This window comes from Drosophila yakuba, chromosome 3R, assembly GCF_016746365.2.
Source record: "Drosophila yakuba strain Tai18E2 chromosome 3R, Prin_Dyak_Tai18E2_2.1, whole genome shotgun sequence".
Classification (NCBI taxonomy): domain Eukaryota; kingdom Metazoa; phylum Arthropoda; class Insecta; order Diptera; family Drosophilidae; genus Drosophila; species Drosophila yakuba.
In genome coordinates, this window is record NC_052530.2 from 28,820,859 (window position 1) to 28,844,881 (window position 24,023).

At 41.9% G+C, this 24,023-nt stretch overlaps 4 protein-coding genes and 1 long non-coding RNA gene across 6 annotated transcripts; 4 read left to right on the plus strand and 1 right to left on the minus strand.

The window, feature by feature from the left end:
• The first annotated feature begins 182 nt into the window (after positions 1-182).
• On the plus strand, positions 183-572 carry LOC120321856. Its single transcript, XR_005561582.2, has 2 exons — positions 183-332; positions 392-572. It is a non-coding gene; the product is annotated as an uncharacterized LOC120321856 (long non-coding RNA).
• Positions 573-848: 276 nt separating this feature from the next.
• On the plus strand, positions 849-1,271 carry LOC6538865 (cecropin-A1). The gene is made up of 2 exons (XM_002099335.4): positions 849-1,041; positions 1,102-1,271. Exons 1-2 carry the CDS (start codon positions 943-945, stop codon positions 1,192-1,194), a joined length of 192 nt encoding a protein of 63 aa, XP_002099371.1. The 5' UTR covers positions 849-942; the 3' UTR covers positions 1,195-1,271.
• A 297-nt stretch (positions 1,272-1,568) lies between these two features.
• On the plus strand, positions 1,569-1,983 carry LOC26536326 (cecropin-B). 2 transcript variants are annotated; one of them, XM_015193589.2, is made up of 2 exons: positions 1,569-1,727; positions 1,788-1,983. In XM_015193589.2, exons 1-2 carry the CDS (start codon positions 1,629-1,631, stop codon positions 1,899-1,901), a joined length of 213 nt encoding a protein of 70 aa, XP_015049075.1. In that variant the 5' UTR covers positions 1,569-1,628; the 3' UTR covers positions 1,902-1,983. The 2 variants fall into 2 exon arrangements, with proteins under 2 accessions (XP_015049075.1, XP_015049074.1); XM_015193588.2 differs by having other exon boundaries at positions 1,791-1,983.
• A 108-nt stretch (positions 1,984-2,091) lies between these two features.
• LOC6538866 (cecropin-B) lies at positions 2,092-2,563 on the minus strand. Its single transcript, XM_002099336.3, has 2 exons — positions 2,391-2,563; positions 2,092-2,334 (listed from the first exon to the last, which is right to left on the minus strand). Exons 1-2 carry the CDS (start codon positions 2,487-2,489, stop codon positions 2,242-2,244), a joined length of 192 nt encoding a protein of 63 aa, XP_002099372.1. The 5' UTR covers positions 2,490-2,563; the 3' UTR covers positions 2,092-2,241.
• Positions 2,564-5,082: 2,519 nt separating this feature from the next.
• LOC6538867 (cecropin-C) lies at positions 5,083-5,625 on the plus strand. The gene is made up of 3 exons (XM_039375870.1): positions 5,083-5,272; positions 5,344-5,364; positions 5,442-5,625. Exons 1-3 carry the CDS (start codon positions 5,174-5,176, stop codon positions 5,514-5,516), a joined length of 195 nt encoding a protein of 64 aa, XP_039231804.1. The 5' UTR covers positions 5,083-5,173; the 3' UTR covers positions 5,517-5,625.
• The last annotated feature ends 18,398 nt before the right edge of the window (positions 5,626-24,023 follow it).

Below are 24,023 nucleotides of genomic sequence, written 5' to 3' on the forward strand. Positions count from 1 at the left end.
TGAAAATGAACTTTAATTTTCATTATTTATATACAATAATAATGTAATCATCATAATGAAACCCTTATCACCGAATAATTTGTAGCTTTCGCTTCTTTTGCGATTGGGATTGGAAATGAAAGATTATGTCTTATCTGTAAAAATATATTTTGATTCGCCTATAAAAGGACTAGGCTCCCAGTTTCAATTATCAGTCGCTTAGTAAATACTCAAACAAAGTCAATTTTTGGCACTTTTAAATAATAATGAACCACTTTACAATCTGGATTTTAGTTGTCCTTTTGCTGGCCGCTTATTTGCAACAATCGGAAGCTGGCTTCTTTGACAAACTAGTAAGCTCTAGCCATTTAGATGAAATTCCTTGTTTATAACTCAGATTGTGAATCCTTAGAAGGACGTTGGTCGTTACACTATGAATGCCACTCTTCAAGTTGCTGAAGTCGCCACGAAGGCAGCGAATGTCGCAATTACTGCCAGGGGATAGATTTAAGTTTAACTTAGGCTAAATTCATATATGTTTTGTATATGGCTATAAATTAAATCATAAGAATGTACTATCAGCATTGCTTAAATCATGCAAATTCAATAGTTGCTTTATCGCTGATAAGTGAGTAGTGTATTCATTTCAAATGCTTCTTATTAATTGGGAAACAAAGAAGGTGTTTCCTCTCTCATTCTTAGACTCCCGCATTGGTATGTGATCCAACACATATGACTCAAATTGTAAAAATCCCCGCAATCCGAGTCGGATTGGATTCCTCTCGTGTACTTTTCAGCCATAAAAATCCCCTTTTGAGCCTTATCAGGCGCTGAACTTACATTCATTCGCCTATAAAAGCGCTCGTCTTTTCAGGTGCCATCAACAGTCGATCACTTTCCAGTGCAATAGCCACATCAGAGCTCTAGCTACTCTTGCAAAATCTTAAGTCGCAAACTATCACCATGAACTTCTACAAGATCTTCGTTTTCGTCGCTCTTATTCTGGCTATAACTATTGGACAATCCGAAGCTGGTTGGCTGAAGAAAATTGGCAAGAAAATTGTAAGTACTGCAATTTGAAGTTTATTAAGCAGGAAACTAACTGAGATCCTCTTTTCATAGGAACGAGTTGGTCAACACACTCGGGATGCCACAATCCAGGGACTGGGAATCGCTCAACAGGCCGCCAATGTTGCAGCCACAGCTCGAGGTTAACCACGAAGATTACTTAGAATTATTTATTTAAAGATCTATTTATTTTATTGCTCTATGTAAATAAAACATTTTAAAAAGAAAATTAGTCGTCTTTTTTATTCATCTATTCATCGAAGTGTTTTGAGGTCTTTATAACTGAAAACAACTTCTGTAGTAAACACTATCAATAGTTTTTGAAGCGCACGTGCCAAACCTAAAAATACAACAACTAACACACAAAATAATTCGTTTAGCTGTATTTGATGTCTTAAATAGATTCCCATTCTCTTGATAATATTTTCGATTGGGAAAACCCACGAATATGCCTTATCGCTAGAAGTAGAACTGTGATCGCCTATAAAAGACTTGAATCTAAGTTTTAAGTCTCAGTCTGAAAATAACATTAGCAAACAAACATTTGCTGCTTTTTCCGCTTTGTAAACAAATAAATTAGTATGAACTTTAGACACATTTTTGGTTTTGTGCTCATCATCCTGGCAATCAACTTGCAGCAGTCGCAAGCCAGTTGGCTGAGGGACAGGGCCTCAGACTTGGTATACATTAATCTTATATCCTACATCTTGCATTATTATTACCTAAATTATTCTCCATAGAAGAAGAAAACCGAGCAGACTTTTAAGTACATCAAAAACGCGGCACTGGAGGTCATTGAAGTCGGCCAAAAAGCCGCGGATGTTGCTGCCACTGCCAGGGGACAAAAGAAGTAGAAATATGTCGGATTCAATATATTTGGTAATAAAATATAATATTAAATAAAATCAAAGAGTATTAAGTGCTAAAAACTCTCAAGACTCTAGTTTTATTTTTAGTAAGCCGCTTGAGTGATTAAATATTGATAAGCCTACAGGGAAATACTTACGTTATCACCATTTATTTTTGTTGTGTATATTGATTTAATTTTCTTTTTATTAATGTTCGCTTAATTAGGTAGTAATAATGTGACATCGGCATGAAATGTGTATGTTCCTTAGGTTAATTGTTCTAGTGACTTAGAGTAAATTAATAAAAAATTACAGAAATGAGCGGCTTAAAAAAGTGTAAGACTTTTCAACCTCGAGCGGTGGCTGCCACATTGGCGGCTTGTTGGGCGATTCCCAGGACCTGGATTGTGGCATCACGAGTATGTTGGCCAATGCGCTCCTGGAAAGAAAACCCAAATAAATATTTTATTTCGTAGCTTAGAAAGGAATCCTTACGATTTTCTTTCCCAGCTTCCTGAGCCAACCAGCCTCCGAACTTCCCAGGCTGATGGCCAAGATGAGAGCCACGAAGACGAAGATCTTGTTGAAGTTCATGTCTAGATTGTTGGCTTATTATTGAATTGAGAGGAGGCTTAAGCTGTTGCAGTGAGAACTTAAAGACTGATGACTGGACATCCAAGAGATTGAGCTTATATAGCGATACCAGCAGATGCTGCGGCTGCACAGACGGGGATTTTTTTTCTGTGGGGCAAAAGTTCACCAGATGGACTCAGATCGGAATATTACTTACTGAAGTGGTGTTTCAGTATCAGTGGTAGGCTAGGAATTCTGTTACAATTTGATTAATTAAAGATTTAAAGAAGCTTTAAAATATTTTATATCTATAAATTAATAACAAAGCGATGGAAGTAGACAAAGCCATACATACATGTGTAACTATGTACATTTAAGCTTTTAGTGGAGCATTAAAATATTGGATTCACAAAAGTGTATATATAGTGTTGCCCCCATTTAGTATTACCGTAGGACAAGCCTCTCATTTTTATTACTTTTTAATTTTTATTAATTTTTTTACACACAAAAACCGTTTGTCTGCCTATCAGCATCACCCATGTTGTCTTCATCTTTTTCTGGTATTAAAGACTCTTTATTTACAATACGATTATCAGTCGCTTCGTTCGCATTGGAACATACTTATCAACAGGATTAATAACTCAGGGATTGAACCAGAAAAAAACGAGACTATACTTCTACTTCTATTTTTTGTATCCGAATATAATTTCTATAGCCCAGAACTGAGAGTTAAAAACATTGTCATAAAAAATGTGATATTTCCTGGACACAAGAAATCCCCTCAACCAACATATCATTTTTAAATGCTTAAACCACTTTTTACATAAATAATCCCCCTTCATTGACCGATCCCAGCATAATGTATTCCATAAATTGTGGCTACAAACAGTTTCAATAAAAGCAAAATTCAAAGAGAAAAAGTGCGGGAAATAACGCCAAACATTCGAGCGCCAAGCGAAATGGATTAATCAGCAAACACGTTTCATTGGCTTCCCCACAACAAATCACAAAAAAAAGGGAAAAAAGTAAAAACAACTGAGTATTACTCAATGGGTTGAACGATCGTGGAACTGAGTTAGAACTACTAGATCGACTGACACATACGCGATACCTCGAACTTGGCTTAATTAATTAATTAATGAATGAAGGTCTGAGGAATGTTGGTCAACAGATCTAGGCAACTTAGTAGATAACTACTGAGTATTTGGAGAATGTCTGCTCTGAGTAAAGAACCTAGCTTAGTGCCTAATTAGCAACTTATATTTCCTCTTCCCCATATAATCTGTAATAAAATATACCCCGTGCGAATTACATGAGTAATGGGTAGCCAACGTTTACTACTCACAAGTTTTATGAATGGACTTCCTCGCGTGTGATTTCTCTTGCCTCCAAAAGCACAAAGAATCCACACCCAAGTGTAAAAGTACCCAAGTAGAACTCATTACCGATGACGTGTGCCCATTATGATTCAAGTGATCGATCAAGCTGGAAGTGTAGGGGCACACCTGCCATTGAGCCGATCTTCCCCCTTTCATCTGGCTATTTCTTTATGGCGGCTTTCTTTATCAGCCACCAGCCGCTTATCAGTTTGAGTTGCGCTGTGAATCCCGGAGGAAAAGTTCCCCGGCGGCATCTGCTGATTACTCGCCTAACGAGGAGACAAGGCCAAGATGCTCAAACATTGACACAGCCATTGTCTCCAGATGGACTGGTTGTCTTTCTCCGCTTGAAATGGGAATTTAGATTGCGGGAATGCCTGCTGAAAGATCATCTGAATCATTCTGCTGAAATGTTTATTGCAAGTATGCAGTAGCTTGACTTACAAAGTTGATTCAATTGAAACCGAAAAGAATTATGTTGTGAACTTAAGAGCTGAGGTATTTGCACTATAAATTCCCCAGTTCCCCCAGCACCACTAATAAACACATTTCGCAGACCTTTTTCCTCACCTTAATGGCATTTAAGAGCCGTCGTCTGAAAAGCTGCCTTCAATTGGAGTAGTTGAGCTCAGCTTTGGAACCAGTTGCGGCATTTACTGACTTACTTACGCTTCCCTGGGCTCACCAACTAGATGCTACAAAGGATGAGGATGAGGTTGAGGACGAGTCCTGGTGGTTATGACACAGGACTCGCTCGCTACCTCCCTTTGTGTCTCCATCTGCCACTTGTAGCTGTCACTCAGCGGTTAATTCGAGCGATTTTATTTACATTTCGCAGCGGCCATGGAACCGGAAAGCAGCAGCAAGGAAGCGGAGTCAAGGCCCAAGATGGATAAAGCGTTTTTACTTGTTAAGGAAATTAGTGGCATATCCTGACAGGGCGCCTTCGCCTTCTAGAATATTCCTATTCCTAGTCATGTCGCAGAATAACAGCATATATATCCTTATACATATAAATCCTTGCCCCATTCTGTGTGCGTTTGTGTGCGTTTTGCCTCCCTTTGCTGATTTAATTCATTTGTTGTCTTGGCTGCGCGTCTATTGTCTGCCCCTCGTCGTTGTTGGTTTTTTTAAGGCTGAAATTAAATGGTGGTGGATACATACCCCATTTTAAATCAAGCAGTGGAATTTTCCTAGCGAAAAGTTGCCTTTTCGCTATAAAAGCTGCCGGCGCCAGAAGTTCGGTGATCAGTCGCTCCGTTCGCACTGCAAAAGCTATATCTATCTATATATATATAACCAGTATATATACCCATCAACTTCACCATGAACTTCTCCAAGATCTTTGTCTTTATCATGCTCATGCTGGCCATCAGCTTTGGGCCATCTGAAGCCGGTAAGCAGAGGAAACCGGACAAGAAACATGTAAGTGCTGCCACAAGATATACCAAATACTTATAGTTCTTACTTATTTTTTATAACATTTACTTCGGCAGGATCGAGTTCTCAAGACAATTGTAAGTGCTGCTAATAAAATCTACCAAATTATATTTTTTATTTTTTTACTAATTTGTATTATTAATTACTTCGACAGGAGCGCATTGGCCAGATGACGCGAGATGCCGTTGAAGGAGTTTTGCTTGCACAAGGAGCCACCGGCAGCGGTTGAGCATTTGGTGGCCATCAAAGGACTCTTCCAGGACAACGCGCTTAATTGTAAAGTGTGTACATTCATTTGCCAGCCATAGAAATAAACCAGCTCACATACCCGTAATTTACATGTGCATATGTGTCCATGTTTTCGATGCTGATTACACTTTCCCAGGGTGGCTGGGCTATTCCGGTTTTCGCGCAGTTTTCCCACAGTTTTCCCGGAGATACTCGTGATCGGGGAGGGCTCAAGTGTAAGGGCTCCCTTGGGCCATCAACTTGTGCGCCGGGTCCACCTCTTGTTGCTGGTCATTTCGGGCACAAAACGCGTCCAAATGTCAAAACACTTGTGAACTGCGACCCTTTTTGTGGGCGGTGTGTTTTTCTCGGGTTGAGAAAGTTGAAATGGATGTGTGTGCCTTGTTGTGTTTGGGGTTATGTATTTTGTGTGTTCGGCTGGTAATTTGTTTTGATTTACTCACATGAGAGCGGAGGTCGCGCCACGTGACCGCAAAGTTTACATTAAATTATCGTAGCTCCTTGAGGAAATGAATCGCAGGACTCGCGAGTGAAAGAAAAACACTGCGAGTGGGGGTACTGAAATTGGAATATTCCTTCTAGCATCACATGAGTGGCTAAAAAAAGTAATTACAAATTAATGGCATTTGCCGAGATGGCTAAGCAAACACGCGTTTTAGTTTATCGCCCAAAATGATTTAAAAACAGGGATGAAATAGCAAGTTGATGTGTAAAGTACATTATAAGTTATATTTTTGTGTAAGAGTTTTTTGAAAGTACATTATAACTTATATTTTTGTGTAAGAGTTTTTTGAAAGTACATTATAACTTATATTTTTGTGTAAGAGTTTTTTGATAGTACATTATAACTTAGATTTTTGTGTATGAGTTTTTTTAAAATACAATTTTACTTATATTTTTGTGTATGCGTTTTTTGAAAGTAAAGTATAACTTATATTTTTGTGTAAGAGTTATTTAAAAGTACATTATAACTGATATTTTTGTGTATGAGTTTTTTGAAAGTACATTATAACTTATATTTTTGTGTATGCGTTTTTTGAAAGTAAAGTATAACTTATATTTTTGTGTAAGAGTTATTTAAAAGTACATTATAACTTATATTTTTGTGCATGTTTTTTGCAATAAAAGTGCTGTAAGTTCGTGGAAAAAACCGCAAGCGAATCAATTTTAAAGGCACTTCCCATGTCGCCCGACCTAATTACACGGCATCTCCATCGGATTAGGGAACTCGCCTGGGAAATCGACAGCTTGGGATGCCCAATTCGACGCCTCGGGCTCAAAAGCGCTAAAAGCCAGAGCACATGGTCTGAATTATTGACAGATTAGACCAGGATTGTCTGCCAGTCAATCATTATCGTCGTGGATGCCAACTTCAAATGATGCTGACGATGGAGATGGAGATGGAGCCGTGGCAGCTGCCAAATGATTTGAATAACAATAAAGATCAGCTTTTGTCTGCCGGCTGTATTTTGTAATTTATGCATTGATTTCCGCCACCCCCTCGCAGTAATAATCATTTTGAAATTACACAAAAAATAAGAAGCGAGAGACTCGTAGTGTAATTTCCGCGTGAGCCGCCCGTGGCGCAGATTGTAAAATTTGAAAATTTCATAAGGCAAAGCCCCGAATCCCGGAAAATCATGCCTAAGCCCCTCGAACAGCACTCGAGAATCTGTTGCCAAAAAAAAATTAATGTGTAATATGCGTTGTAGCTGTGGAGAAGAGCGGAATAAGTATGTGGCACCCCGCCAGGATGCCCCTTGATGCCCCTTGGAAAGCGAAATCCTCTCCAGAAATCGTTTACAAACCATTGAGAAGCCGCCGATGTATCAATAATATTTGCCCAGCCAGTTCAAAAAGGTGGTGAAAGTTGTTTTAAAATATATTACACGCAGATGGGGGATGTTTGACTTAATTTCTTTTATGGCTCAATATAACCATTATTCGCACTACTCAGCAGCGTAATCAGCGAATTTAAATGCCATTCGCCGTTTAAAGTGTCAAGAGCAGTTGCAAAATGGGGCGCAACTTCCACTCCCCAAAATAATAATAAATAAACTGCGGTTTCACTTTCTTCATTGCATTTGAGAGCTCTGTGCGATAATTTATCATATTTAAAACGCCATAGTCGCTGCGAGTTGTCAGCTCATAGAATTTCCCAGACAGCTAACGATGTCAGGAGATTTCAACTCAACTCTTTGTTGAGTATTTGCAAACAACAGATGCCAAAGGTAGCTCAGCAGATACTTTAGTACCTTACAGATATTTAAAATGTATTTTCAACATTCAGAACTAACGAAAAGTTTGAAAACAAGCGAGCTTTGCAACTTTGAGTTGGAAAATGTATCTGTATCCCAATGTCTTTCCTCACATTGTTAGTTACATGTCATCATCAAATCAGTCGTTTTGCCAAACTGAATGACGCTCTGATTCCATTTCCAGCACTCGACTGCCATTCTAAGCGCGTTATAAATCACAAGGATACACAAAAACATATATGTGCACACATGTCTGCCAACTGAACTCATATTGGTTGCTTTTTATTTGGTTTTGCCGAGCAATGCGAAATAAGAAGAGCAGCTCTCTGCGGCGACAACAATGCAAAACAATTCAATTTATGAAATATTTACCCCGAATACCATCCTCTTACCCCTTGCTCATCCCGAATTCGTATCTTTGTCTATGGCGCAAATAGGTGTGCTGTGTGCAACTGTGTGTGTTATAGTATCTGTGTGTTTTTCATGGAATTACACACATGTGTATATACATCTCGTACGCAATTCGGTTGCCCGGACATTGCCAAGATTTATTGTCAGCTTGACGATTAACAAAGGTGGCCCCGGATTTTGGCCCCCTGCCCCCCGAATCCGAATAACTTCTCACCCCTTTCGAGCCAGCAATTTAATAAACAGACGAACAACAATGGCAGCGCTTTTGGGTGCCTTTTCAGGACAAACGAAATGAAATTGCTGGGCACATGGGCATTTTTATTTTTTATTGTGTGTGTATCCTGTAGCAGAGACATTGAGCGAAGGTCCTGTCAGCGCATAACTTTCCCGGGGCAATAAAATCAATTCAATTGTTGTTGCCAGCTTCCAGGCGAATGCCTCCCAACGAGAGATCCTTTTGAGATCAGATCGCGTGAGATATTAGATAGATAGGTCGCAGTTCTGAAAATTCCAAACACACACACAGCAATATGAATATGAATGGGGAGGTGTTGGGTGCACAGTTCAATGCGTCACCACTGGATGACCTCATGGGCTCAGGATACTTCTTTTTATGAGGCATGCCAATGATGGGCGGAAAAATACCAAAATCTCACTTGATAATGGAACTACAAAGGAACATAACATTGAAATACATAGCATAAAGAATACAGAACCCCATAAAATACAAACGAAACTCTTACCATAAACATGACAAGCTCATTGGCAATAAAAATCATGTAAAAGAGTTGCACAGCGACTGAATAGTAGAAATCAAGTTTATTGTTAAGGGAAATGCGATGTTTTGCTCTACTAACCACATTGTATTGAATACATTTCCCTTTCTGCCATTTCCCACATCCCATTAATTATTTCTCGCCAAGATAAGCGAGCAATCCAATTAAAACTGGCGGCGCAGACCGAACTTTTGACTTTCAATTAATAACAATTTGACGCCTCAGCAGCTTCCTCCTTCCTACGAAACAAGGATACCCCATCCACATCCTGGGCATTTTTACAAAGATTAAAGAAGGCAGTGGGCCGCAAAAAGAGAGAGACATTTCCGAGCTGACAGACACACGTCAGATCCTTTCGAGGCGCAAATTAATCTCGATCCTGGCAGCGAGTGGCGAAAAAATTATTAATGAGGCGCATGTGTGTGAGTGGGAAAAATGTTCTAATCACGAGCGCGGTGAAAAAAAATATGTGCCCAGCACCGGAAAAATGAGGAAAATGGGGAAAATGCGAATGAAAACGCAACAGGGCGAGCGACCCTCATTAACGGGAAATTAGTTTTGCTCTGATTTCTGTCATCTCGGCATCTCAACATCTCGGCATCTCGGGCATCTAGGACTTTCTGGGAACAAAAGGACACAAGGACAGTGCTCCTTTTTTCCGGGGGTGATTAAATGCGGAAATGAGGCAAACATTCAGTTCTCCTGGTCGCTGACACTTTTGCGATTAGCGCAAATCAAAGTAGAGCAGAGTAGAGAAGAGCGATTCCTAGGTGTCGCAATTGCAGCAAATTAGTCCTTTCTGCCAGAGGATTTGAAGGACTCGGCTGGCAGGACAACAATGGAGCAGAGGATTAAGTTCTGGACGCATTTCATTTGAATTAATTTGCGGCACTCAAGTGCCACACATAAATCCTCTGCCCTCTGAAGGGCATTATGTAAATGCGGACTCTTGTCCTGCAACCTTTCTGCTATGGCTTTTGTTGGTCCTGCAATGCAAGGATCTACACTAACAGAAAATTTAATGCCTAATTGAAGCACAAAACTAATATATAGATATATCCAGTTGTTTATGAGATGTGAGTAAGTGAAACCTGTAATAATTTTTGTATTTTCTATATATATATCCCCATAAAAGTATTTTTGCAAGTCAATATATACGATATTTTTCTCAGTGCCTTGAAAGAAGCGTGTATTGTGCGGAGACCTTTTGAGCGCACTTAATTATGCGTAAATCTTGCAGAGATTTTTCCGAATTTTCCCAGCGATTCAGCCTCATTTTACACCAAACTTGGCGCAATTATTGCCGCTTTTTCTTGCTTTTTGTATTCCTGTCAGCGGCAGGTACAGTCTGACCTCTGACTTCGACTGATACAGGCGGTACAGTAGAGCCCAATTACAGGATGGCAGTGCTCCATATAGAGTTTCATTCGCATTTTTCAATTACCCATCATCTAGGGCTCAGTTTTCTTTGCCATCCTCTCCACTCATTTCGGCATTGTTTGTCCTCTCAGTTGTTTGGTTTATTGATATGTTGTCGTTGCGGAGGTCCTCTGGGGAAAATGGGAAAATGTCTGGACGCGTTTCGGGTTTTTTTTTCGAGCTCTCCAATGGCTGCTTCCCCAATAATTTGTTTAATGGCAGCGTAAAAAATTAGACCATATTGAATGTCAATTGTTTGATTTTTTGATTAAGGTTCGGTTTCGCATCGCTGTTGGTTGGTTGCTTGATTGTTTGCTCTCAGCATTGATTAAATATTGAAAGAGTAAAGTAGCGTAACTTGAGGCTAACCTGATCTGATCCCCGGAGTTACCCCTCAAAAATGGAAAATAAGAAAATACACGAGGCAGGCTGTAAGTGAAGAGTTTTCCAGTGGGCTTTACAATATTATTTTTAATAACAATCCTGGATAGGTGGGCCATCTGTGGCGGCTTTGCGTCAGCCAGTGGCATCATTAATCAAAACTCTTTTTTACTCTACGGCCCACAAGGACATTAGCATAACGAGGCGAGGAGAAATGGAAACTGCGGGAAAATGGGGGAAAATAAAGCAAAGTCGTGTCAATTTACGCGCCAGCAACAAAAAAAAAAGGGAAAGTCTCAGTAGAGCCAAAAGAAAACACTTTGCACTGGCTTAAAAATTGCAAACGGATATGAAAAGTCTTACGGATTTTCCTCTCACGCTTTCCCAGGGAAAGCGTCACACATGTGCCCTGCTTCCCAGCCCAACTATTTAGCGGCGAAAACATCATTAATTTTTACAATCGCAACGTCGAAATTTTGATGCCGATGCTGATGACATCAACGCCCAAATCATTTCTGTCACGCCAGGACACTTTCACCCACTCTACAACTGTATCTGTATCTGAATCTGAATCCGTATCTGAATCTGTATCTGAAACCTCCCTGACTTTTGCAATTCTTTAAAATTCGCAAAGGAAGTTGACTGGAACATATGCTGCGCGGAGTTCCGCCGATTTTGGCAAGTGTCTTCAAGAGCCATTTACTTTTGACGTTTGCTGATTGGCGCCAATGGCAGTTTGCTATTTTCCTAAGGGTGACGAACAGAGATGCCTAAAAGAGAAAGTAAATGGAAAGAAATTGCTTTTAAATCACATAAAATCACTTGAGAATGTACATATAAGCTATAACAATAGACCAGAGATAAGCGAATTCGTTGATTATATTAGTTTATTTTTTAATATTGTAGTTTAGCATATTCGTTAGGTATTTTATATTTAAAAACGCAGCTATAAGCCAGCTAAGTGCTCAACACTGGCGAGCGAACAACTTCCTTCTTCGCTAAATGAATGCAAATTTTTATTTAAACATTTCGCTAAATGGCAACGAGCTGTCAATATGTTTGTTCGCATCTTCATTGTGTCATGAGAAGTTTGCGATCTGGAAAAGTAAGGAAAAACAAGGAAGAGGGTTCGCGTTTTTATCAGCCGTGAGTGCTAGTGACAGCTTGAAAAATGGCAAGTTGAGGCAAATTTGATTTGCACTTCGTGTTAACACTGATTCGCAAACGAATGCGAGGGCAGCACAAAAATTCTGACAGATACTTTAGTTCGCCTGAGCGTAACTGTACCAATTGAGCGGAGCTCATGAATACTTTGATTAGCCAGGGGCCAGCAAGTCCCGCAATGACCAGCAATGTCCGTTTAACCCCCGCCCGTAAATAGAAAACTGCCAGGACTAACAGGACCTAACGAGCGTAAAATGCGTTTTGAAGTTCGCTGGCATCACCGCGTGGCAGCCCATGGCAACCCTTAACCCATTCAGCCTCCTTGTTGGCCAATTAACAGACCGTTGACCACTTGACCAGCCGGAGAAAGTGTTTTCCCCCGTTTTCCCCCTGGCTATCCCAACCCCTTTTAGCACCATTCGGCTGTCTAATTGAAAGTCATTGTGTGCTGTATGTTGTATGCTGTGTGTGTTGGCGTGAACGAATTGAATTTAAAGTCCAGTGCGTGGCACATTTGTCGCATGAGTATGCAACCTCAAACAGGTTGGCCAGCTGCCCGAATAGCTGCCAGGGTTGCCAGGGTTGCCACCAGTGCGACGGCAACTGTCAAATTTGACAAATGACTGGTGGTCAAGCGGGTCGCGCGGCGGTTTTGTCCAGCCAAATTGTGCCGCATGAGTGGGCAATTCCTGGCCTTGTTTTCATTACGTGCTCATTGCACACAAGTTAAACAGTTGTCCGAACTTTTCAGGGATTACACAATATTATGTAAAGTGAAAACACTTTTTTTTAAAGTCCAGTTTCAATGAAAAATGTATGTGACATAAAAGTGGCCATCTCAGTTGCGCGATTTCAATCTTAAAGGGTTATTTGCGCTTATTACTTTTTTCGTACCCGAAAGATGTCAGCGCTGTCACAACCTTATCATTACCGCCTTATCTAACCTAATAACTGAGTGAAATTGAAACAGCTTAACCCTTATAAACAAGTCACAGCTGTCAGGGGTCTTAACCCCATCGCCACAGCCCGTTTTCCACCATAAATCAAGGCGTCAAATGGAAAAGCGGGCGATTCGCAGTGAAAAATTAGGAAATATGAACGCGGATGCAAAGTGTGTGTGTGCGTGTGTCCCCAGGACTTCAAAATCGAATTCCGCAGAAGGGGTTGCCAAGTCAAACCGCATGGATGAAGGGATTCGGGTGGCAGTGAGGCAGGATTTGGAATTGGTTCGGGGACTTACAAGCGTCCAACATCAATCAAAACACGCGACGAGCGTCGATCTGATGATGATGCGATTTGCACTAACGATGCAATCCCTATTCCTACATATAGCCCAACTCCCAGTGTAATCCGCACATGTGTGACAAGAAGTCATTTGAAATTGGTTGAAATTTAAAGTAGTTTGCCACGCTCGCGAACCCTTTTGGGATTTCCTTCGCCACATCGTCGAGTCCTTTGAATAATGATGATGATGTCGTCGCGGGCTTTTCATCCGCATTCTGGCGAAAATTTGCATGTGGCACATCGATGTGTGGCGATGGGAGTGCGCGGAATTTGGCATGTGGAATGCGCCATGTAATTTACACGTCTGACAAAGTATCAATGCCATTGCCGCCGATGACACGGCACCCGTCCTGCGAGTCCTTTTTTTCCCCCAGCCGATTTTGGGATTTTGGGTACGCCGTCGTCGGCACTGCACACACGGGCACACATGACACAAATCGTCGCAAATCGTTTTTTACAGCACAACAAAGACGGCAGACACTGGAAGAAAAACTGGGTATAACTAGGCTTACTTTACCTAAAAGGTACTTTTAGAAACAAGAATAAATTTAATAACATTTTGGAAGGTGGCGAAAAGTATGCTGTAGAAAGTTATGCAGTTCTATTGAATGAGTTATCTTGTAGCATATTCTTAACACCTTTGAATTAGATTTTAAATTTTACTTTACTTAAAAGGAACTTAAAGAAACAGGAGTAATATAAATAAAATTTTAGAAGGTGGCGAAAAGTATGCTTTAGTAAGTTATGCAGTTCCATTGAATGAGTTTATTTTGTAGCATACTTTTAAGCACCTTTCCATTGAATGAGTTATGTTTCAGCATACTTTTAAGCACCTTTGAAGTAGATTTTAAATCTTAAATCTAAAACTTATCTTTTTTGAGCATTTCCCTTTTGTAAAAGACAGTTTTTCCATGTATGACCGCACCCCTGGCTTTCCCACACCCCCTTCCCCAGTGTAATGTGTGCGTTTTCACGCCGTCCTGTGGGCGGGGTGCAAAAAATATCCCGCGGCGCTTTCGCTACACATCCTTACAACAATGTGTGAAAGTTTTTTGCTGTCTCGCAGCCCTCGCGGTGGCACCCCAAAAAAAAAATGAAAAGTAAAAAACGAAGCTCGGCATGTGTCAGCCACAGGCTCAAGGGGCACTCCAGACCCCCACTCTTTGGACCCCCCTTTGTGGGGTTGTGTCTGCGCCCGTTTAGTAGTTTTTAATGTTGTTTTGCCACCCGAGGCATCTACTTGGCCTGCGGCACTCTGGGCTCCTCTGCGAAATTAATTTCAACCACAGAAGCTGCAACATTTCGATGATTAATGATTTGTTTGGCTGCCACACGCTATCGAATCGCCCGAAATTTGATATGTGCGTTTTTTTTTTTTTATTGCTTCCAAATTGAGATTATTCATTCCTCTGTTAACATAATTCATTAATAATTTTTATGACCGCTTGCCAGCGGGTGAGCCAAAGTCAAGACGAGTGCCATCAGCCATCAATCTGAAAGGTACAGTCGCGCCCAAAAGCAGCTAACATGGGTGGAGTGGGTAAAAAGTGGACAGGGGGCATGCAAATGGCGCACTGCCTTTCTTCTTTCATCAGCCGCCATTTACCAGCACTAGAGCAGCCCATTCAAGCCAATCGAAGCAGAAATGCCTCAAATCATGTGCCACACATGGCAAACAGCGCCAATGTCAGTTTGCCAGATACCACGGCCACATTTCCCCATTTCCACATTTCCGCATTTCCCCTCTGGACAAAACCCTTTAATGAAACGCCCGTGTTTGGTTGCCGCAGGAACCAGCAAAGGACAGCCAAACAAAAAATGGGGCAAGGCACATGCAACGACTAACAGATACCCAGCAGCATGTGCTGTTCAAAAGAATGAGTGGTAAGCTTACCTTAAGGCAACTATATAAAGTTCTTTTTGATGATGTGTTTCTTTATTCTCTTAAGAAAACATTCTTTTTAAGAATTCCTAATAACCCTATTTCAAAAATGTAATGGGTAGCACAAAACCAAGTTGGACAAACTTTAAAGCAAACAAAGGGCGCGAGGCAAAAGGGGCAGTCGATATCAGTCAGTCAGCCCACTCCAGCCACCCACATATCCTTCATCCAACCCTCGGGCCAGCGGCTTCCAAATGCGTTTGACAAAATGACATCCCGACCAGCAACAGGAGCAGGAGCAGAACCAGCACCAGGAGCGGGAGCAGCAGCAGGATCTGTGGATCAAACCAGGAACACTGAGCTGAATCAGGACAACAATCAGGTCCATTGAGCCGTGTCTGGTGTTTGGCGACCGGCAAGAACTGCGTGCTTCACGCTTTATTGGTTCCATTTCGCATGTGTGCCGGGGAGCAGGAGGAGGAGGAGGATGGGTTGTCCTCCAGCCAAGTTCACATACCCTGGTCCTCGTCCTCTGGCAACCCGGCTAATTTGCAAATAATATGCGTGTGTGTGTTTTAGCGAGTGCGTGTCCATGGCATGTAAATTTCGGCAAATTTCAGCAGATTTGGCCAAAGAAAAGGGGCAGAAATGAAAAAAGGGGTTCGCTTCATTCGCTTTGGCGGTTTGCGCATTTGAAATTGGAAATTAGATTTGCAAAAAAGCCATTCAGCCTGCGTTTCTTTTATTTTCCGTATTTACTTTTTGCAAATTAAGGTCGCAATTTTGCGTACCTTTGAAGATTCCGCTCGCTGCTCACGTGTCCTGGCCACCAAGTTGTCTCAATCGCAATCCACTCGAGATTTTCAAAAGGAGCTGCGTGTGCTTTGTGGGTTCCTAAGTCGAATGGCAAACATGTTGCCAAATTGTATTTGTTGTGCAAATCTTTGATTTTTCAAGCGGTTTATCTACGCTGGCTCTTATCGTGATGCCACTGACAAAACATCTTCCTTCTCCTGCCCTTTGAATCCTTTGACCTCCAGCAGGATGCTCTGAAAGAAAGCATAGTAAATGTTTTGCTGTGAAGGAAATTCCTACTTTACTTGAGCATACTAAATGTTTTTGCCTGTGTAGCAAACTCAATTGGATTGCATCTCCAGCGGAGCTGCCACAAAAGTGCGTCCACTTCTGACAGCAACTGAAACTTTTCCATTATGCAAATGGCAGCTGGCGATAAGAAATCCAGCAGGTAGCAAGGACTACGGCCAACAATTGATTATGATTATGATTGAGCGGCGCGCAAAAGTCAATAACAATAACATTATGCAGATACAGATACAGATACAGATCCTGTCGCGTTTCTTTTTTTTCCAACAAAGGCAGTCGAACAATGGACCAGGGGGGAAGTCCCTCGAAGTGAGCACTTAAAATTAATGGAAATGTGTAGCCAACGCCACACACACACACAAATAAAATTTAAATAAAAACCCCGCACTCCGCAATCTTTGTCGAAGCGTAAAATATTATGTCATTATCAAACCAAGGGGGAAAACGCAATAAAATTTCTCTAGTCGAATTTCAGGACAGCCGGCTGGGCAGGAAGTGGAATCCTGAATTTACAATTAGCCGCGGACGTCGCCTTGAGTCCTTGAGGTCGTCATGGTGTGTGGCAATTGATAAAGCTCGAGTGCAGAAACTGCCTTTCAACCAGTGTCCTGTGGCGTCTTCCTTTGTATTCCGCTTTTTTCTTTAAATTTATTTCACCTCGCAGGTCACTGACGAGTGCCAATCAGAGACAGCGTCAGAATCGAAGATGCACTGCGAAAAATATGTACCCAAAACATAGTTATAATATCATCCCAGTGCCAGTAGATGTTCTTAAGTTAAATGCCATGCAGTAAACTTATTACAATGATTTTTTATTCATTTTAAACTGCTGTAAGCATTTTGTAGTAAACTTATTACAATAATTTTTTATTAATTTAATTTAATTTATTAATGGCTGTGCGCATTTTCCGAGTGCAGGATTAAGACCACCGTGGTGTTCTTATCCGGAATCTGGCATGGAATACGGCATGCGTCGCGTCTCAGGATTCTAATTATGCGCAGGACACCTCGTGGCAGGATGTACAAAAGCACGAGAGCACTGCGAATGACATCCGCTGCCGGTCGCCTTGGTCGCCTTGGCTGCTCCTTTGGCCAGCGACCCTGCAAGTCGGATATACCAGTGTCCTGGCGTTCTGGTGTCCTGTTGTCCTGGTATCCCAGTGTCCTGGTATCCTGGCAACCTCCCAGTCGCGCTCTCAACGGAGTCTCCGAGTCATTAAGCTGCCGTAATTGCAGAGTGAAGAGGAGGGGTCCAGCTATCGGACTGGATATCGGATACTAGCTCAATAACCATAAATATGGAAACTAACCCAGAGACCCCCGCAGTTTTTATTGCCGGCGACTTTCACTTGATTTGGTTGTGTCAAAAGTTTTCGGGCCACTCAATCGGCGTGGATTGTTTATGGATTGTGCCACAATATTCCGCCCGTCGCTGGCCGCTCATTTCCGCAGCTCTTTTGCGAGGAGGAAATGACATTTTTCTACGGCCCAACACAACAACATTTTGCCAAGTGACATATATCACCTACGAATGTGTGTAGGATGGCACGGAGTCCAACGTTCCACATATCCGCCTTTGGCTTTGGGTTTTTCCCCTTCACTGAAGAAGTGCTCGAATCTCGAATTGCTGGGGATAAGTCGATTATATGCGGAAATGAAAACCCATAAAAATCCTTTCCTACGGTGATTAGTTAACATATTTTTATTTCTCCTCGTCGGGCGCCAGTAAAATAGAAGTGGCACTGTAGTAGTGAGCAGCCCAAAAGGGGAAGCAATTATTTATGAGAAATATTATTTATTATTTATTACTGTTGTTGTGCTGCCTGCCTTTGTGAGTGTGTCCTTTTGGAATTGCCACGACACTGAGGTTGAGGTCCATTAAATTCTCCCTGCTCGTCCATTTATGAGCCATGCATATGAAAAGAGGGTCCTGGGCAACCAGATTGGTTTGTTAACTTCCTTCAGTGCTTACTCACAAGTGGGTTTATATTGTGGTAAGAGGTTAAAGGAGTTTGTAGAGCTTGAAGGGAGTTTTCAAGACCTATTTAAATGCCATGCATAAATTTGTATTGATTGTTAAAGCCACTCGTTTAATTAAAAGCCTAGGGAAAACTTCATTATGCGAGCGTTATTAAAAGCAAATTTATCCAATTTGCTGCTCAAGGGAAAAAATGAACATTTGCCGCCACCAATTCCACAAAAAGTGGAATAATTTAAAAATTAGGCAAGTCGAAAAAAAAACGTATATCAATTACCGCCTAATTTGCATAACTTGGCAGCGAACAAATTGAACCGAAAATAGAAAAAAACCCAAAATCAAGAGACACCAAATGCAACCGCATCCTGACATCGCTGACAAATAAGGCGAATCAATCAAAGGACCCTTGCTGGTTGTTGTTTCCCAGTCGCGTGTTGGTAACTAATCAAAATTCAATTTCGACTGGCAAACCAGCAGCAGTCGCTGCCTTAAAATCAAAATTCGCAATTGATGCGCGTAATCAAGTGAGCTGTGGAATAGAGAGTGGAAAAGCGAGTGGAAAAGCGAGTTTCCCAGGCTGCGAAATCGACCTTTTCTGATGGGTTAATTCGCCAACGAAACCTTCGTCCTTCGGCGCATTTCAGTGACAATTGAAAAATAGCCGCTGCCAAAACATGTTTGCAAACATTGTAACCCCCTGTGTTATTGTGTTTTTCGCATTTTGTGGCTGCCGAAGCGTATCAATAAATCCATTTAAAATTGCGTGCAGGCCGCGTGTGCTACTCCCGGATTTTTCGAGTGGAGTGGAGTGTGTTTTGTCATTCGGTTTTGGCATAATGCAATGCGAATTATGGCTGCTTAGGGTTCTGCACACGAAGGATATTGAAAATAAATTGACAGCGACAGCAAAACAAAAGCGCCAAGAGACGTCACCAATTGACATCGATCCTGCTGCTGGTTTCCCTTGCCCAATTTTTGCTATTTTTGGGCTGGCTAATATGTGGTGCGCAACCCTCGGTTTTAAAATGCAAAATGTGAAAATCAAAGTAAATCAATTTCAGCTGCAAAAGCACGTTCGCTACCCCGACTCAGACCACTAAGTCTGCCAATAAATCAAATTGCGAATTTTTACTTGGAGCGCATATAATATGCGCATATGTGAGAAACCAGAGGATTTCTTTTTTTTTGTTTTCTTCAGCAGGATGCAGGACATAGAGTCATCTCGGCATCTTTATTGTAATTTGTGCGAAATCCTTCAAATCCCGCACATTTATCAAGTATATTTGCCCATAAATCAGCTCACATGCGTGCGCCTGAGTTGGTGTATTCAAAAATTTTCCATTTCGTGGGTGTGGCACTTTTCCGGCCCGGAACTTAATGTTTTAAAATGGCCCATAAAATCATCGGCAGCTATGAAAAGTTCACCATGGCCGCGTCTAATTTGCACATTTTCACTATTTTCGTAACATTTTCCCGCTTTCCCTTTTACCCGCACAGCTCAGGCATTGTTCTCGATTTTTTAATGTGGTTATTTATGCGTCCTGTTTATGATTTTATGTGCTTTCTATGCTAAACAGATCGCCAACTCTAGGTGACGTCATTTATCATACTCAACGACTTGGGGGCGTGGCGGGAAAATTGCGACGATAAACCAAACCCCACTCGAAGATAATTATGAATTATTATCTCGCCGGGAAATTAGCAGTGATAATTGAGAGAGCTGCACACACATGATTTGGTAATAAATTGGTTTTGAGCCATGGAAATGGAAACTGCAGGATGTATAGAACCATTTTATGTTAATTCGTACAGAGAAAAGTTCGCAACTACAACTACAACAATTGCCATTGAAAAGTATTACTATCCGAACTGACTAAGTAAACTTGTGGCTAATTTGCGTTTAATCTTTCAAGCATCTGCCAAACTTTCGCCAAGAAAGAAATGTCTGGGTAAAAAGTTTATGCAAACGACAACTTTTTAGCTGGTTTTTCTTGTGGAAAATGCTTTCAATTATTTAGGGAAAATGCCAACGTTCGACGGGCGATGGCACATTACACATTACATTCATAGATATATATTTAGATAAGTATTTACGACTCGCCCGTCATGTTGTCAATAACAATTTGGCAACGACACAAGCAATCCCTTCGACTTTTCTGGGTGGAGCAACAAATCGCTGCAAATTACATGCATAAAATTTTATCACCCAATATCGGAAATGGATTCCTTGTTGTCCGGACGAGCTGGCAGACTAATGGCCAAAGTCTGACCCGACAAAGGATTCAGTTGGATTCAACACTGTGGATTTAGGACAACAGCTGCATGAAAGCTGAAGAGTACGAAGGAGTTCCGTTGGGAGATCCTGGAGCAAAAGGGGTCTCTCGATGGTCATAAGCACTCATAATTTCAATATTATAGAGTGGCAAGTGCATGGAAATGGGCCATTTGTGTGGCCATTTTCAGTTGATGGAATTTTAAGGTGCCGTGACTAATGTGAACTGTGAACTGCGAACTGCTACTAATTACTCGGCATTACTGGGCCAATTTCACTGGGGTATTCGTCATTGCCAAGGCGATGATGTATTTGGTCAGCGGCTTGAAGGCAATCTCTGGAGGGCAAAGGGACGGCATTCAATCATGCCAACTGTTGCCATCACTCAGGCTCAATCAGTGGCAGTTTTCCCCGTTTTCCAGTTTGCCAGTTTTCCCCGTTTCCCAGTTTGCCAGTTTCCCGGGGAAACGGAAGGGTAAGTAATAAATGAAAACGGGCTCTTCGGATTACATAACGCCGCAACGCCCTTTCCATGTCCTGTTTTCGGGTTACATGAGACAGTTACTGGTCGGCCAGAGATTGGTGGTCATTGGTCAGCGGGTTGGGATTATGTGGCGTCTAACCACAGAGGGGTCCTGAAGATGGGACGTGTGTGACCGCAAAAGGGCTTCAACGGAGATGATGGGTTCTTTTGGCCCCCGGGCAACCAGTTGATTACGATTACTGGGTTGCGGATTAATCAGCCATTCAGTCGTCATACGTTCCGTTGACTTGCACATTTAGTTACTTCATCAAGTTGCTGTTGGCTTTCGGGGAGTATTCTTTTAATTGCCCGGGAGAAATGGGAAGGGGATGGTATAAATCCATGACTGCTACACTTAAAGGACTTCGGCAAATTACAACTTTCAATCATTGCCATTTCCGGAACAAAGCACAGCACAAAGAAATCTATCAAAAGCATAAGCAGCAACTATGCTCACCCCTCTAGTATTTACAGGGTATGCGTTATCATAAAAGACTTGCAAAAATAAGTCGCAAGTATCTAAAGTATTTATTGCATACTTTTGAACCCCTTCATGGGCTATTACTACTACTATTACTATTACTACTGCCATTTCAATATATATTTATACTAAGAGGTATCGCATATTCGACCCACACCGGATGGTAGCACACCCCCTCACACGCGGCCATAAATTACAGAAATTTGCGACATAAATCAAGGATGAAAGGCGCATATTGGCAGCATAAACTCGTATAAACTTTTCACTTTTCAATATTTGCAAGCGGACAACATCTTTTGTGTGGCTTCTGGGTGGATTTATGTGTTTGATTTGTTTGACATATTGAAGTGGTCAAGCGTGTACCACCCGTTGGGCGGGGAAGGCTGTCAAATAGAGGGGGCGTGTCCGGTTCTGGAAAAGTGGTCCAAAGTTAATTGATTAACGACACGAACAGTTGAAAAGTGGAACACTTTGGGCAGGAAGCCTGATAGGAAGCCTGGTAGGAAAAACTTGTTTATCTGTCGTTCGGCACACAAAATTTGCGACAGAGATTTGTACAATTTCCACAGTGATTTGTGGCCATTGTCCTGGCCAAATTGTCCAGCATTGTGGTCCAGTGCGTAGAATGTCCTGTGGCGAGTTTGAGACATTTTCTTTGTGCCAAATTGATTGGAATTTTACGAGAGCAGTGTACCTGGTTCCCATCGAGGGCTTCACTGGTCAAGCCTTTGGATATCCTTTTCGGGGGTGGATGGGATTCTTCCCCCATATTTTTTCCGACTCTTATCGCTGTCATTCAACTATCCACTTATACTTATTTATGCTTTTAATAAGCAACATGACATGCTGCAAATGTCAAACCTCGGCTGTCATTCAAATGTAGCCACTGCCCTTCACTTTCTCCGTCGCTTTTCCGGGCACAGGATGCGCTTGATTACTTGACATCTCGCCTGGTGTATATCCATGTATTAATGAAGGAAATAAATTTAATTTCGGCAATTAATGCCTCGCCTGGTCCACGGGGTGTCCTTTTGCCGAAGGTCCTGCGGCATCAGATGTCAGCACTTGTCCACTTCCACACAATCTCTGGCTTTATGTTTATCATTATTGACTCGTGAGCAGCAGTTTTCCCCCAGCATTTCGTAATCAAATATCGTAGCTGCTCCTTTCACTTTTCTCCGCCAGTAAATTTTCGCAAATTGCAATAAAAGCGAGCAAGAGTGGAGGAGTGGAACTACTTTCCCCAAGGGTGGACATCGCTTAGTCATCATCCTCATTTCATCGCCGAAGTTGCCATCATCCTGCCGATGATTGTCATCATTGGTTTTTGGCCATTGTCTTGGCCCCGGGCGGCTTATTGGATACCTCGAGTGATACTTTAGGACTCCAGTTTCCCCTCCTCCAGCAGCTGGCCAGGGTCACTCCAAATCCAAATCCAAGTTGTACTGTATTTGCAGAGTGTAGAAATTACAAAAAAAAGGATATTAAAGGATGGTTAAGTACTTTTGAACCAATTCAAGTTATAGCCACGATTTTCGATATAGTTAAGTTACAACTTACAATCACTGTAATAAAAAGTATCTTTGTCACTTCCGACCACATTTTTCGCTGTGTGTACAATGAAAACTGGCGCAAAAGTTGCCCAACTGCGGCGCTTCTTTGTTACGAAACCACTTCAAAGGACCTCAAACCTGTCAGACCAGCGCTCTATTGTCTCTATCTTTTTTGTGGACGCGAGGTGTGAAATCCCCTGTCCTCTTTTATTCACTCACACACTCGATCATTCACTCACACACTCACACACACTCACTCACTCCCAATTAGCGAATCAAAGAGGATGCGAACCTCAAAGGGAAGCGCTGGAAAGTCTGTTAATAACCTGATTAGAGATTAGCAGCAGCTCGCGGCACTGGGGCTTAATTAAATGCTACCTGGGAAAATGGGAAAATGGGACGTGCCACATGTGAAAGTGAAGCCGCACAAAGGAGCAACAATTTCCATTTTACCCGTCGCGGTTTTCTGGTCTTTTGCTTTTCCCAGCGCTTTTCCAGCGCCCGCGGCCAAAGGATAATGGCTCTGGTCTCCTTTTCCCCGTATCCATTACACTCGACTGGCGATGACCAGGAACCATTGGGTTGATGATTCCAATGATTCCGATGATTTCGATGATTCCGAGGGGTGGCCAGTACGGCGATTAGTCGAGTCCATCAATGGCACATCAAACTGTCCGGCAATAACAACAATGGTACCATTCAATCAGCGCGCATAAAAACATAAAGAGATTTTAATTTTTTGATTATGTGTGTGCATGTCCTGCATGTCCTTTCCCCCCCGGGGAAAAAGCCCTCCCCCTACTCACTCTCACTCCTCGTGTGGAAATCGTTAATCAATGAAGTTCATGCGTGCCGAGAAGGGTCTTTTCCATGGGTCAACACGGCTTAGCATAGTAAAAAGAAGAATCCACATCGATGAGTAGTTGGCCGGAAAAAGCCAGTTGATTAAATTTCAATGTTGATGTCGTGCTCGAAGGACTCCCAAGAACTGGACCCTTATT